Source organism: Poromitra crassiceps (assembly GCF_964638095.1).
Source record: "Poromitra crassiceps genome assembly, chromosome: 17".
Classification (NCBI taxonomy): Eukaryota; Metazoa; Chordata; class Actinopteri; order Beryciformes; family Melamphaidae; genus Poromitra; species Poromitra crassiceps.
This window is the reverse complement of record NC_139635.1, coordinates 17,992,510-18,008,262: the sequence shown is the minus strand read 5'-3', so window position 1 is coordinate 18,008,262 and position 15,753 is coordinate 17,992,510. Positions and strand designations below refer to the sequence as shown.

The window sequence follows — 15,753 nt, the reverse complement described above, 5'->3', positions numbered from 1 at the left end:
TCCAACTTACTTCCTTGACCGCTAGATCCACATTTTTCTTCTCGCCAATTCTCAATGGCTTCCTTGTTTTGCTCGGGAGTACAAAAAAACTTTCATTGTTTTGTTTTTTTTTACATTTGTTGTCTGCGCAGCTCCACCACACAACAGCTTTTAGCTATGTTTAATTCAAGGAAAATGACGCTGGTGTATGGGAGTGAATGGAGCGCTTTCCCCCGTGATAGGCGTGGCCTATTTCATGCAGTGTCTCTATAGTCATAGCCTAGACTTGGAGCCTTGCCGGCGGCAGCTAGACCCATACTGTATGCTCCAACGTCAGCTTGATGAGGGCAGTGCCCGGCCAAATGAGTGTGTGATTTCACTAGGACTAGAAGTTAGCCCAAGGAGATAATATAGTAGCCTGGTAAAACAGCCCGTCATGTGAACTCACATTTCATTTGGTTCTGCGTGACGTCTGGCCCCGGCGCCATGGGGGGGGTTTAGCAGGGGCGGGAGCATGGGCGGGCGTAGTTGCCTTGACAGACAACTCCTTCAGCCAATCAGCGTCGGATCCGATCGAACCCAAATCCACTCAGGGGAGAATGGCAAAAACATATTTTCCGCCGAGAAACTCTGCGGTTGCGGCGATACTCCTGTACTTGTTTAATTGTTGTTATTGAGTCTATTTCTGCAATAACTGCACTTTATGGCTGTTTAAACTAGACAAACGCTGACATGACTCCTCGAGACGATCAGGCAAGGAGGCGGCCATTACTGTTTTGTTAGTGCAGTGCTAGTGGCGTTCCTGATTGGCCAACTTGCGCTGTCAATCACAGCGGAGTCGCTGATTGGCTCTTCCGCTCTGCAGCTTCTGCTAAACCCCCCCACTGGCGTCGGGGCCAGACCGTCACGGAGAACCAAATGAAATGTGAGTTCACGTGACGGGCTTCACCAGCCACACCTAAAAAAGGTGACTAAAAAAGACTAAAAAAGGTAATATAATTGTCTCGTTAAGACTCCGTATGCATCATCAAGATCAAGTCAACCAAGGACAAAACGACCCCAAAAGCCCAAAGGGACCAACAATCCAGCTCTGTTATCAGCTTCATTGTATGCAGTGAATGTGCACAGTATGCTGATAGACATTTTATTTTCTATGAGGCTATGGACCTGAGCTGCACTTGTTCATAGACAATATGTTTGACTGTATCTGATATTTTAGCAGAGTCTATAACCTACTCTTGTTTTGTTATCTTGTGTGTAAGAACTGCTGAAGCATGAGATGACGAGCACATTTTGGGCATGAGCAGACAATGGCGTATTCTCTTCTTGTGGTTCTGGTGGTACAAAGTGTTGAGTGTACTGACCTCGATGGGCGTGCTCTCAGGAACCTCTCTGAGGATGACGATGCAGCGGTTCTGATTGGGGCGCACCTTCTCCCCCTTCTCATCCACCTGGACCAATGGCAGAGCTGCAGAGAGAGATGGAGACATGAGTTTGCAGCACAATCAACAGTGAATGTTTACAAATATATGCTGTAGACGCACTCACTGCAGATTTTGAAAAAGTGCAAAGAGGGCAAGTGTTGGAAATTAACTTTTTCTTCCACCAGCTAAAGTGACTGCTGGGGTCTTGGTGGCCGCATTGAAATCAGCGTGACTGGTATGTTAACACATTCACTGCCAGACGTTTTTTTTTTACTGTAGGTAGGTTCTGCCAGAGGGTTTTTTTGAGGATTCTGGCTCATCTTTCAAGACCCGAGGATTCTTTTCTGCTAAGATTTTGTGAACACACAATATCTCAAAAGGACTAATAGAATGTGTGCTTTCTCTGTCTAAAAGAGTTAGTTTGTAGAGTTAGTAGTTATGTAAGCATTAGCAGTTGAATACAGCATGGTTTCAGCGTCAGAAAAATTATTCAGAGATAAATGGCTTTTTGTGAAATTCGATAGAACAGTCACTTTAACCATTCATTTTTGGCATCAGTAAGACGTCAGACATCTACCGGTAAACAATAGTTTTGAACAGTAATTTCCTCCATAACAGCAGGAAACACCCCTCTGCTTCCAACTCCTCCCTCCGTGGGCGTTCTTCTTGGCTGCAGCGGCCGTGTCACAAGCTTGTCACCAGTCTCACTGCTTTGCTGCTGCTGTCCTGTGCCTGTCTGCGCGGCCGCTCTTTGAGGAAGTAGGGATGGACTCGCTCGCTTCTTGGAGTTTTGGTTGAGAGCTTTGATGAAGCTTTTGCGATTCTGGTCATATTTATGCTGCGTGTTTCAAAGTGTGCATCCAATCTATTCTTGGAACCCCCCACCGTTGCCACCGCTGTGCATCAGCGCGAAAGTGAAAGCGTTTTCGCCATCAATTTTACAGTATGAGAACGGCTTCCTCTCGCTTTTCCCTCCAGTTTTGGGTCGCCTCTTTCTACTGTGGAGAGACATGTCGCCACTCAGTGGGTCGGTAAAATAGATTATACACATTCAATACCTCCAATTCTGGTATAGGAGACGTAAAAGGGGTTGATCGATGTCCCACCGTCAAATTTTTTTTTTTTTTTCTAAGCCGAGATATCTCGTCTTTGGCACTCAACGGTTGGATTCTGTAAGCCGAGATATCTCGTCATTGGCACTCAACGTGTTAATTAGGGATGCACGATATATCGGCAGTCATATCGGTATCGGCCGATGTTAGTCATTTTTTAACATATCGGTATCGGTCCGATGTTGCAATGTTAATATCGGTTATCGGTATCAGCCATGCAGTAAATCTATGATTTATGGGCTTTTATAAATGTTTTTGAAATAAAGAAATGCATTACTTTTTCAAATTTAGTGTTTACATGTGTTTTTCAGTATGTACATTTTTTTATTATCATAGAAATGTGTTTTTATACACATCATATCGACATCGGTAAATATCGGTTATCGGCCATAACAGCAATCTTAACTCATTGAGTGCCAGCCACTTTTGGATTTGGAGTGCCAGAGTTTTCAGAGCGTTTTCAGTGATTTCTCGAGGCCCACAGAATATTGTGTGATATTACTATGTAAACACCGAACACGCACAAAGAACGAACTGGCTCTATTGTATCATCAGCAAAAAAAAGTTTATTGATACCATTTTCCGTTCTTTAGTTATGAGCCGGAGAAGATAGGTCGTTTTGAGCAAATACAGGCGTTTCAAATTATTAGCTGAGATATTCCGCCTTTTGTGAAATGCAGCATTTCAAGCACATTCACTGAGTCTGAAGATAATATTTTCTGATGTAGTGACGTGGTGTAGTTGTGTGATGCCCTGCGTGCCCCACCCCCCTCTCCCCCCCTCCCCTCCTCAGCTGCAAACTCCTCCCCACACTACACAGCCTCACGCACCCACTCTATTTTCGGAGTGCTCCGTTTGTGTGTGCCGGGCGGCTCCCAGCGCGATAGGGAAGAGCCAAACCGGACTGCTGAATGGTTTGGCGTCGGGTGCTGCTTTTCTGGTGGCTAATCGTGTGGAGAAACTATACAGACAGACAGACAGAGACAGAGGGGCTCAGTTGTGTGCGCGGATTGACTCCTGTTCGCAGCCAACGTCAGCTCCAGACAGAGCAATCTATATGGCTCTGGCTGCAGCATGCATCGGTTTCTCTTTGATCACGGCTTTTTCCTCCTGTTTCTCCGGACCTGTCTCTAATCTGGAGAGCACTGTCGCCACCTAATGAGTCCGTAAAATAGGTTATACACCTTCAATAGCTCCCATATTTGTACAGGAGATGCCTGAGGCTTTCATCCACGTCCCACCGTCAAAAAACGCATTTGACGTCGATCGACGTCCGTGGCACTCAATGAGTTAATATCGGTTATCGGCATCGGCCAAAATTTTCATATCGGTGCATCCCTAATGTTAATGCTAGCAGTGTTTCCCCTACCATTCTACAGGCGTGGCGGGCTTGCCAGGCCAACGACGCTGCCCCCAGGCCAGAATAAAAAATAAAAAAAAGTTCCAAAACATGTCAATGTGTGTCGCTGCCTGGGAAACGCACATCCCATAATACAACTGTTCACATCGCATCCCATAATAGTATAATGATACTTGGGATGCCATTGTGAACATAGATGGGAACAGGTTAGCTAAAAGTTTAGCGTTGCCAGCGAGGGCCCCCACCTTGCCGTCGGGGTTAGGGCCGTCACTTTTTCCCAAAATAAAGTTCGAACTAACTTTAATTGCCCGCAAAATGTTCGAATATATTCGAAGTTTTTTGGTTAATTAAAAAAAAATATATATATTTTTTTTTGCAGGCCAGGCCACCGGGCATCGGCCCGACGTGTTAGCTTGGACGCTCACAGTCACAACACTGCCTCACAAATTTGGCTGCATCCAATCTTTCTCTGACATGGGATTAACATTGCCAGCAAGCAGCAGTTGGTTAATTTTGGTTAATAATAAAAAAGAAAAAAAAAAGAAAAAAGAAAAAAAGGTCAATTATACATTCAAACATGCCCTCCTCCCCCACATTCGAAGTTAAATTCGAATTTTGAATAAAAAGTGACAGCCCTAGTCGGGGTACGTTTCTAAATCCCTCCAGGCCTGAACAATTTTCTAGGGGAAACACTGGCTTCACACACTTGTATTCAGTCACGTCAGTGCCGTTTTGAGGCCGAGGTAGCTCAGTACAGCAACAGGCAGTGGGCTTAGCTAACGAGCTCAGTACAGCAACAGGCTTAAGCTAACAGAGCTAACAGCTAGCTAGCTAGTTAACATGCTAGCTCATCCCGAGTCAGAATGGATTTTTTTTTTCTTTTTTAAGATTTTTTTTTTCCCGATTTTTTATCCCATTTTATCCCCCATTAGTGCTAATTCTAGATATATCCTGGTTGCTACTTCATCCTATGCCGATCAGGGAGAGCCGAGACTGATTCCATGCTTCCTCCGATACATGGGCAGTCGGTCAGCCACTTCTTTTCACCTGACAGGGGAAGCTTCACCGGTAGGACATAGCACGTGGAAGGATCACGCTATTCCAACCAGTTCCCCTCCCCCTGAACAGGCGCCCTTCAACGTTGAGAGGAGGAACCACACTAGCAACCAGGACAATGCATGTTTTTGGTGAAGGGGGTTCCTATATGAAGGAAACCCCCGGGAGGCACGGGGAGAACATGCAAACTCCACACAGAAAGGCCGTGGGGCCTAGTCGACCCCCACCCGGGCGATAGGGGTGGCACTCGGGGATATACATTCCTTCAGCGCTCACCTCGTCCCCAGATGGGAATCGAACCCACGACCTTCTAGCTGTGAGGCGATAGTGCTTACCACTACACCACCGTACCTCCGAGTCAGAATGGAATTGACATACGACTATAATTCCACTACAGGTTTATATGCAGGAGTCATTAAGTTAAATTCAATACCTTTTAAGACCTTTTTTTAAGACCTTTTCAATATATTTTAAAACCTCAACTTTCGTCACATCAGCGATAGGGGTGTAAATCACAAGTTTCATGACGATATGATATTATATAGATTCTTTGGACCACGATACAATATTTGCTGATGTCACAAAGTCTGCCACGGCCCACGATATGATTTCGACTCAATTCAGGGGTCTGCCATCGATATGAGACGATATATGCCCGTTTAACACAATCGGCTACAAAATTTAACACCTCATCAAATGACCATTAATACTTACATTTCTGAACTTGAGCACAAAACTAAGTTAAATATCAAAAAATATTTGGTGAACATATTTGTGGCTAATCAACACCGTCAGGAGGATGTAGTGTTGCACGGTCTACCGGTTCCTACCGCGGTGCCTGAGCGTCACAGTGCCTACTATACCAGCTGCTTTAAATGACGCTACTACCGTGAGACACGCTACTACCGTGAGACACGCTACTACCGTGAGACACGCTACTACCGTGAGACACGCTACTACCGTGAGACACGCTACTACCGTGAGACACGCTACTACCGTGAGACACGCTACTACCGTGAGACACGCTACTAGACACACTACTACCGTGAGACACGCTACTACCGTGAGACACGCTACTACCGTGAGACACGCTACTAGACACACTACTACCGTGAGACACGCTACTACCATGAGACACGCTACTAGACACACTACTACCGTGAGACACGCTACTACCGTGAGACACGCTACTAGACACACTACTACCGTGAGACACGCTACTACCGTGAGACACACTACTACCGTGAGACACGCTACTAGACACACTACTACCGTGAGACACGCTACTACCGTGAGACACGCTACTACCGTGAGACACACTACTACCGTGAGACACGCTACTACCGTGAGACACGCTACTACCCTGAGACACTATACTACCGTGGAATGACGGTGTCAGCAGCAGCAATGCTTTACCCCTGTTCCCAAATTAATTTGTTTCTGGCTGCATTCATAATCCTATATTGACGTTAGTGCAGCATCTTCTAGAAACAACACCACCTGTTTGTTTCTATGCGGCTCCTCTGGAAGCAACAACAGGGGAAATATAACGTTAGATGTGGAGCCCAGCTTCCATTAGCATACAGGTCGCTACGTGTAGTTAGCTCAGTCGATCTCTGGCTCAGCTGACAGGAGTCTCGAGACAGACACACACAAGCGTTTCAAGGACACAGAAACGTTATCGCCGCACGGTTAAATCTTAGGACACGTTGGCACAACAAAACAACACGTGGGTCTCTGTCTGAGACTGAGGCGGAATAATTTCCTCCTCCGCACAGTCCGGATACTGCGAGTTAGCAAACGACAGACAGGAAGTTAGGTATAGCTGTGCCAAGGTCTGCCAGGAAGTGGGGCTGGGGTGCCTTCAGAGTAAAAGCATAAATTGTGTCACTTATGAGAGAAAAGGTTTTTTTGAGCTGCAACAAATGGTTAGAGAAGTATAACAGTATAAAATACAATAGTATAAACACAGCACACACTGTCCAGCCTTAAATCTATCCATCTATCTAGCTATCTGTGTTATTGTAAAATATCTGCTTGTGTGTGTGTGTGTGTGTGTGTGTGTGTGTGTGTGTGTGTGTGTGTGTGTGTGTGAGAGAGAGAGAGAGAGAGCAGATATTTTACAATAACACATTTTAGAGGTGCCTGAGATACTGTGAAACCATTGTATTTTTGCCTAAGGTCATCATACATTATAATTTGTGGAGGTAAATACTAGGGGTGTCAAAAATAATCGATTATAAGATGCATCGCGATGCAGACTTGTAAGATTCTGCATCGATTCACAAAATGTCAAAAATCGATTATTAAAAAAAAAAAAATTTTATTTGATTTGATTATTTAATAATCAAATAAAATATAATAGAAGTACATGCAGTTGTTTATTTTAATTATGGATCATAATACAATGCAATTCCAAATGCAATTTTATTTTAAAAGTAGCCACACAGTGAGAAAAAAGAAAGTGAGAAAATATAAATCATGTATTGGAAAAAAAGTGATGCATCGATTTAAGATGCATCGAGATGCATCGATAATCGTAATTGAATCGAATCGCAGCCCGCTGAATCGTAATCGAATTGTGAGGCCAGTGAAGATTCACAGCCCTAGTAAATACATTGCACATTCATAAAACAAGAAATATATAGATTTCTCTGTGGTATGGTGATACTACCCGGTATCGTGATACTTTGACTGGTATAGTATCGCAGGGTAAAATATTGGTATCGTGACGTGACTCAGAAAAATATGAAATATCTTCAAAATTACAAAAGACACTGGAGGGGGCGGGGCTTTAACTCCTTACTCTCATTTGGATGCATGTAAATTGCTCAGAATGAGTCTCACCCAAATGCCTTCAATCTAAATCAAATCGGTTCAAGACCAATACACTTGGACTAATAATAACAGCACAATTTTTTATTTTTTTTTTACATTGTCGGGTTTCATATTTAAGGCATTGCAAACATCACTGAACCATAAAGTAAAACTGCTGCATCCAGGGACATACGATTAATTTAAGTACACACTGTAATGAATTAAGTATATGGGCATAAATCAACAAAACAAACAAGCAGGGAAAACTCCGCTGGGTGCACTTTAACAACCTCTCATGGGAAATTAACACTGGCTACATGCCGATAAAAATTAACTGTGGCTGGTAAATTTGTCTTCTCTACCAGACTGTGTGGCAGGTAAGCAACTATCATGTGAGAGTCCTGTTATAACCAAATAATCTAGTCGGCTGGTAAAATAGTGGAATATAGATACTACTGACGTAAAATTTAATTTCTATAATTTGACAGAATATTGTGAGTTAAATTGCATTATAATTGTTTAAATGGATAGTTGAGATTTTATATAAAAAATAAAAAAAATGGCCGACAGTCCGTACATGCAGTAGATGTAGCTGGCGTGGTCCCAGTTTGGAGAAATGGAGACTGGCCGTGTCAGGGAAGTAGAGGTCTCTGCTCAGTGTGAATGGGGTCACGAGCAAAAACGTAAAAAAATAAGGGGGAGGGGGGGTGTTAGGGTTGCCTCCATACTGCTCACCTGCCGTAATCCAAGTCTCCACAAGCCCTGAAACGCCAAGTTGACTTGAAAAGATGTCATTTAAAGCCTGTTTTTAGCTGAAATCTGCACTGGAGTAAGGTTGTACTTACTGTACCCTAGTACAGTGGTTCTCAAATGGGGGTCCGCGAAAAGTTTTCAGGTAAAAAATAATAATAATAATAAAAAAAAAAAAAAAAAAAATGCTACATGTTACTCCTTCTCAAACTACTTCCTACATGGTGCTAGTCTTTCAAAATATCTTGGCTGTCATTGATTGTGTTGCATAGTGGTTTTCTGTACTGTTAACAAATTGTGATATTGTAAGTCGCTTTGGACAAAACAAAAGCTAAAATGACGTAATGTAATGTAATAAAAAAAATATATATATATTTTTTTTTGCAAAATCTTCATAGTTCAACGAAAATAGTTTATGCTTTAAATCTAAAATGGTTCATTCTAATAACAAACCTATCAAATTAAAAGTCAAGCACGTTACCGTGGAAACAATTAAGCTTAGCCCAAAATCACAAATCAGAATGAGGGGGTCCCCGGTATATTTTCTATCTTGTAAGGGGTCCTTGGCTGAAAAACATTTGAGAACCTCTGCCCTAGTAGTTCTACTTCCAACCCCTGGCTACAGTGCAGCTTTCAGCTAAAAACTGGGTGTAACAGCTCTACGTGGAACAGCTCTACGTGCCACAGCTCTACGTGCCACAGCTCTACATGCAACTGCTCTCCATTTCTCCAAACTGGGCCGGCGCCGGCTGCATTCTACTGCATGTAGTACACTGACTTTCGGGGGAAATACCTCATACAACCCCACATAAAAAAATCCAAACTATCCCTTTAAAGATTGCATGATAGAGCGTGTGATGAAAGCTATTGTACTCTATTCATGGTGGAAAGCGGTCTCTTAAGCAATTCATTGCATTGTTTATATTGCAGTTTAGATTTCTTGGTGATGAATTGTGCAGCTCTACTGGTGCTACTATGCCTGCCAAGTGTGGACAAAAAGCTTCTTTCCCTGACTTCAACACATGACATCGCCACCGCGTTAAGTTGAACATCCCTGAACGAGACGGTACTCACATCGTAAAATGTCCACGATCAGCTCCACGTCGGTGCTGAGCTTCTTCACGTGGTCCAGGTTGGCTACCGTCACGATTGGCACGTACTGGTCGCTGTCCATCTGGGAGATGAGGTACATGTCGCTGGCCAGATTCTCCCTGGAGGGCAGGCAGAGGAGGGGAGGACGACCACCAGGTGTTAATGGAGGGCAGGCAGAGGAGGGGAGGACCACCACCAGGTGTTAATGGAGGGCAGGCAGAGGAGGGGAGGACCACCACCAGGTGTTAATGGAGGGCAGGCAGAGGAGGGGAGGACCACCACCAGGTGTTAATGGAGGGCAGGCAGAGGAGGACCACCACCAGGTGTTAATGACACTTGCAGGGTGTTTGCTCAAACGGCAATCTGCATCCTTGCAACTGGCAGTTAAGTTCAACCTTCAACTGTGTGGCAGTTAAGTTCAACCTTCAACTGTGTGGCAGTTAAGTTCAACCTTCAACTGTGTGGCAGTTAAGTTCAACCTTTAACTGTGTGGCAGTTAAGTTCAACCTTCAACTGTGTGGCAGTTAAGTTCAACCTTCAACTGTGTGGCAGTTAAGTTCAACCTTCAACTGTGTGGCAGTTAAGTTCAACCTTCAACTGTGTGGCAGTTAAGTTCAACCTTCAACTGTGTGACAGTTAAGTTCAACCTTCAACTGTGTGGCAGTTAAGTTAAACCTTCAACTGTGTGGCAGTTAAGTTCAACCTTTACCCAGATCAAGTCAAAAGCACTTCCCAAATTCCCTTTTGTACTTCACACCTGAAGGTAAAACCACAACCAGTAAAAACCAAACATTTAAAAACTCAACAGAACTTTGACAGCAGTTGTTGATGGAAGGGAAGAGGGTGTCGGTCTTTCACTTCCTCCAGACGCATTTTTCCTCTCACGTTTCTCCAATATCTAGACTGCCTCAGTCTACAACTGTTGCACACTGAGCAGCTCTACTTGAGCAAGTGGCCAAAACCAACAGGTGGTAGATCGCTGGCACAAACCCAACAGGTGGTAGATCAAAACCAACAGGTGGTAGATCAAACCAACAGGTGGTAGATCAATCCAACAGGTGGTAGATCAAACCAACAGGTGGTAGATCAAACCAACAGGTGGTAGATCAAAACCAACAGGTGGTAGATCAAACCAACAGGTGGTAGATCAAACCAACAGGTGGTAGATCAAAACCAACAGGTGGTAGATCGCTGGCACAAAACCAACAGGTGGTAGATCAAACCAACAGGTGGTAGATCAAACCAACAGGTGGTAGATCAAAACCAACAGGTGGTAGATCAAACCAACAGGTGGTAGATCAAACCAACAGGTGGTAGATCAAACCAACAGGTGGTAGATCAAACCAACAGGTGGTAGATCTGTTAAACCAACAGGTGGTAGATCAAACCAACAGGTGGTAGATCAAACCAACAGGTGGTAGATCTGTTAAACCAACAGGTGGTAGATCAAACCAACAGGTGGTAGATCAAACCAACAGGTGGTAGATCAAACCAACAGGTGGTAGATCAAACCAACAGGTGGTAGATCTGTTAAACCAACAGGTGGTAGATCTGTTAAACCAACAGGTGGTAGATCAAACCAACAGGTGGTAGATCAAACCAACAGGTGGTAGATCTGTTAAACCAACAGGTGGTAGATCAAACCAACAGGTGGTAGATCAAACCAACAGGTGGTAGATCTGTTAAACCAACAGGTGGTAGATCAAACCAACAGGTGGTAGATCAAACCAACAGGTGGTAGATCAAACCAACAGGTGGTAGATCAAACCAACAGGTGGTAGATCAAACCAACAGGTGGTAGATCTGTTAAACCAACAGGTGGTAGATCTGTTAAACCAACAGGTGGTAGATCAAACCAACAGGTGGTAGATCAAACCAACAGGTGGTAGATCTGTTAAACCAACAGGTGGTAGATCAAACCAACAGGTGGTAGATCAAACCAACAGGTGGTAGATCTGTTAAACCAACAGGTGGTAGATCAAACCAACAGGTGGTAGATCAAACCAACAGGTGGTAGATCAAACCAACATGTGGTAGATCAAAACAACAGGTGGTAGATCAAACCAACATGTGGTAGATCAAAACCAACAGGTGGTAGATCAAAACCAACATGTGGTAGATCAAAACAACAGGTGGTAGATCTGTTAAACCAACAGGTGGTAGATCAAACCAACAGGTGGTAGATCAAACCAACAGGTGGTAGATCTGTTAAACCAACAGGTGGTAGATCAAACCAACAGGTGGTAGATCAAACCAACAGGTGGTAGATCTGTTAAACCAACAGGTGGTAGATCAAACCAACAGGTGGTAGATCAAACCAACAGGTGGTAGATCAAACCAACAGGTGGTAGATCAAACCAACAGGTGGTAGATCAAACCAACAGGTGGTAGATCTGTTAAACCAACAGGTGGTAGATCTGTTAAACCAACAGGTGGTAGATCAAACCAACAGGTGGTAGATCAAACAACAGGTGGTAGATCTGTTAAACCAACAGGTGGTAGATCAAACCAACAGGTGGTAGATCAAACCAACAGGTGGTAGATCTGTTAAACCAACAGGTGGTAGATCAAACCAACAGGTGGTAGATCAAACCAACAGGTGGTAGATCAAACCAACATGTGGTAGATCAAAACAACAGGTGGTAGATCAAACCAACATGTGGTAGATCAAAACCAACAGGTGGTAGATCAAACCAACAGGTGGTAGATCTGTTAAACCAACAGGTGGTAGATCAAACCAACAGGTGGTAGATCTGTTAAACCAACAGGTGGTAGATCTGTTAAACCAACAGGTGGTAGATCTCTGGCACCGCTTTGTTGCCTCCCAGTGGATGAACAGTAGGAAGAGAGGAAAGTGAACTCTGAGGCCTTGATTCCTCAAAAGCAGCAGCTTAACCACAGCAGAGGCTTTCTTTACACTATGAAATAAGGCTTTCATTCAGACCACGCCTGACACCCACAGAGAGATACAGACAGAGAGAGAGAGAGAGAGAGAGAGAGAGAGATACAGACAGAGAGAGAGAGAGAGAGAGAGACAGAGAGAGAGAGAGAGATAGAGACATACAGACAGAGAGAGAGAGAGATACAGACAGAGAGAGAGAGAGAGAGATACAGACAGAGAGAGAGAGATACAGACAGAGAGAGAGAGAGAGAGAGAGAGAGAGAGATACAGACAGAGAGAGAGAGAGAGAGAGAGACAGAGAGAGAGAGAGAGATAGAGACATACAGACAGAGAGAGAGAGAGATACAGACAGAGAGAGAGAGAGAGAGATACAGACAGAGAGAGAGAGATACAGACAGAGAGAGAGAGAGAGATACAGACAGAGAGAGAGAGAGAGAGAGACATACAGACAGAGAGAGAGAGAGATACAGACAGAGAGAGAGAGAGAGAGATACAGACAGAGAGAGAGAGACATACAGACTTGTCACAGTCTGAGGGACAGTGAGTGAGCACCTTGTCCACACACACACACACACACACACACACACACACACACACACAGACAGACACACACACACACACACACACACACACACACAAACACACAAACGCCTCTCCAGAAAAAACACATCACCCCCACACACTCACACACACACAGACACACACACACACACACACACATACATCGTCCCTTCCCTCTCTCTATTTCAAGCACAATCAATATGTAAATATCTGTATATATTTCAATACAAAATATTGTTGACACGGTTGTTGTTCGAACTACCTGTATTTTGTTACAAGTAACATAATGTTTCCGTTCTGTATGTTACAAACTCTTTCTGTTTTTTTTTTTCTTCCTATGTCTGTACTACGATGTACAATGTGCTTTGGCAATACTGTAACTCACTATGGTCATGCTTAATAAAGCCTCTTTGAATTGAATTGAATTGAATTGAGAGAGAGAGAGAGAGAGAGAGAGAGAGATACAGACAGAGAGAGAGAGAGAGAGAGAGACATACAGACAGAGAGAGAGAGAGATACAGACAGAGAGAGGGAGAGAGAGAGATACAGACAGAGAGAGAGAGATACAGACAGAGAGAGAGAGAGAGAGAGAGATACAGACAGAGAGAGAGAGAGAGAGAGACATACAGACAGAGAGAGAGAGAGAGATACAGACAGAGAGAGAGAGAGAGAGATACAGACAGAGAGAGAGAGAGAGAGAGAGAGAGAGAGAGATACAGACAGAGAGAGAGAGAGAGAGAGAGAGAGACATACAGACAGAGAGAGAGAGAGATACAGACAGAGAGAGAGAGAGAGAGATACAGACAGAGAGAGAGAGATACAGACAGAGAGAGAGAGAGAGAGAGAGATACAGACAGAGAGAGAGAGAGAGAGAGACATACAGACAGAGAGAGAGAGAGATACAGACAGAGAGAGAGAGAGAGAGATACAGACAGAGAGAGAGAGAGAGAGAGAGAGATACAGACAGAGAGAGAGAGATACAGACAGAGAGGGGAGAGAGAGAGAGATACAGACAGAGAGAGGGGGGAGAGAGAGAGAGAGATACAGACAGAGAGGGGGGGAGAGAGAGAGAGAGAGATACAGACAGAGAGAGGGGGAGAGAGAGAGAGATACAGACAGAGAGAGGGGGGGAGAGAGAGAGAGATACAGACAGAGAGAGGGGGGAGAGAGAGAGAGATACAGACAGAGAGAGGGGGGGAGAGAGAGAGAGATACAGACAGAGAGGGGGGAGAGAGAGAGATACAGACAGAGAGAGGGGGAGAGAGAGATACAGACAGAGAGAGGGGGAGAGAGAGAGAGAGATACAGACAGAGAGAGGGGGAGAGAGAGAGAGATACAGACAGAGAGAGGGGGGAGAGAGAGAGAGAGATACAGACAGAGAGAGGGGGGAGAGAGAGAGAGAGAGATACAGACAGAGAGAGGGGGGAGAGAGAGAGAGAGATACAGACAGAGAGAGGGGGGGAGAGAGAGAGAGATACAGACAGAGAGAGGGGGGAGAGAGAGAGATACAGACAGAGAGAGGGGGGGAGAGAGAGAGATACAGACAGAGAGTGGGGGGAGAGAGAGAGATACAGACAGAGAGAGGGGGGAGAGAGAGAGAGATACAGACAGAGAGAGGGGGGGAGAGAGAGAGAGAGATACAGACAGAGAGAGGGGGGAAAGAGAGAGAGATACAGACAGAGAGAGGGGGGGAAGAGAGAGAGATACAGACAGAGAGAGGGGGGGGAGAGAGAGAGAGATACAGACAGAGAGAGGGGGGAGGAGAGAGAGAGAGATACAGACAGAGAGGGGGGGGAGAGAGAGATACAGACAGAGAGAGGAGAGAGAGATACAGACAGAGAGGGGGGGGAGAGAGAGAGATACAGACAGAGAGAGGGGGGGAGAGAGAGAGAGATACAGACAGAGAGAGGGGGGGAGAGAGAGAGAGATACAGACAGAGAGGGGGGGAGAGAGAGATACAGACAGAGAGAGGGGGGGAAAGAGAGAGAGATACAGACAGAGAGAGAGGGGGAGAGAGAGAGGAGAGATACAGACAGAGAGAGGGGGGGAGAGGAGAGAGGGGAGAGATACAGACAGAGAGAGGGGGAGAGAGAGAGAGGGGGGAGAGAGATACAGACAGAGGGGGGGGGGAGAGAGAGAGATACAGACAGAGAGGGGGGGGAGAGAGAGAGAGAGAGACAGAGAGAGGGGGGGAGAGAGAGAGGGGGACAGAAGAGAGAGGGGGGAGAGAGAGAGAGAGAGAGGGGGGGGAGAGAGAGAGATACAGACAGAGAGGGGGGGGAGAGAGAGAGAGAGAGAGAGGGGGGGAGAGAGATACGACAGAGAGAGGGGGGAGGAGGAGAGAGAGGGGGGAGAGATACGACAGAGAGAGGGCGGGAGCGCGAGTGAGAGAGATACAGACAGAAGAGGGGGGGGGAGAGAGAGAGAGGGGGGGAGAGATACAGACAGAGAGGGGGGGTGATGACGGAGATGAGATGAGGGGGGGGGGATGAGAGATACAAACATACTGTGTAGAGAGAGTACAGACAGAGGGAGGGGTGAGAGAGAGAGGGGGGGAAGAGAGAGAGGGGGGGGGATACGTGCAGAGAGAGGGGGGAGAGAGAGAGAGAGAGGGTAGAGAGATACAGACAGAGAGGGAGATGAGAGAGATACAGACAGAGAGAGGGGGAGAGAGAGATAGAGAGGGGGGGAGAGAGATAC

At 45.3% G+C, this 15,753-nt stretch overlaps 1 protein-coding gene across 1 annotated transcript in view; it reads right to left on the bottom strand.

Moving 5' to 3' along the window:
* Window positions 1-15,753, bottom strand: part of LOC310792028 (la-related protein 4B-like) — a gene marked incomplete at both ends in the record, with an annotated part of 116,772 nt that overhangs the window by 31,652 nt on the left and 69,367 nt on the right. Inside the window, 2 exons of the mRNA XM_083653710.1 lie at window positions 1,344-1,447; window positions 9,573-9,709. Coding sequence (XP_083509836.1) covers window positions 1,344-1,447; window positions 9,573-9,709 — 241 coding nt within the window. The remainder of the gene's footprint in view (window positions 1-1,343; window positions 1,448-9,572; window positions 9,710-15,753) is intronic.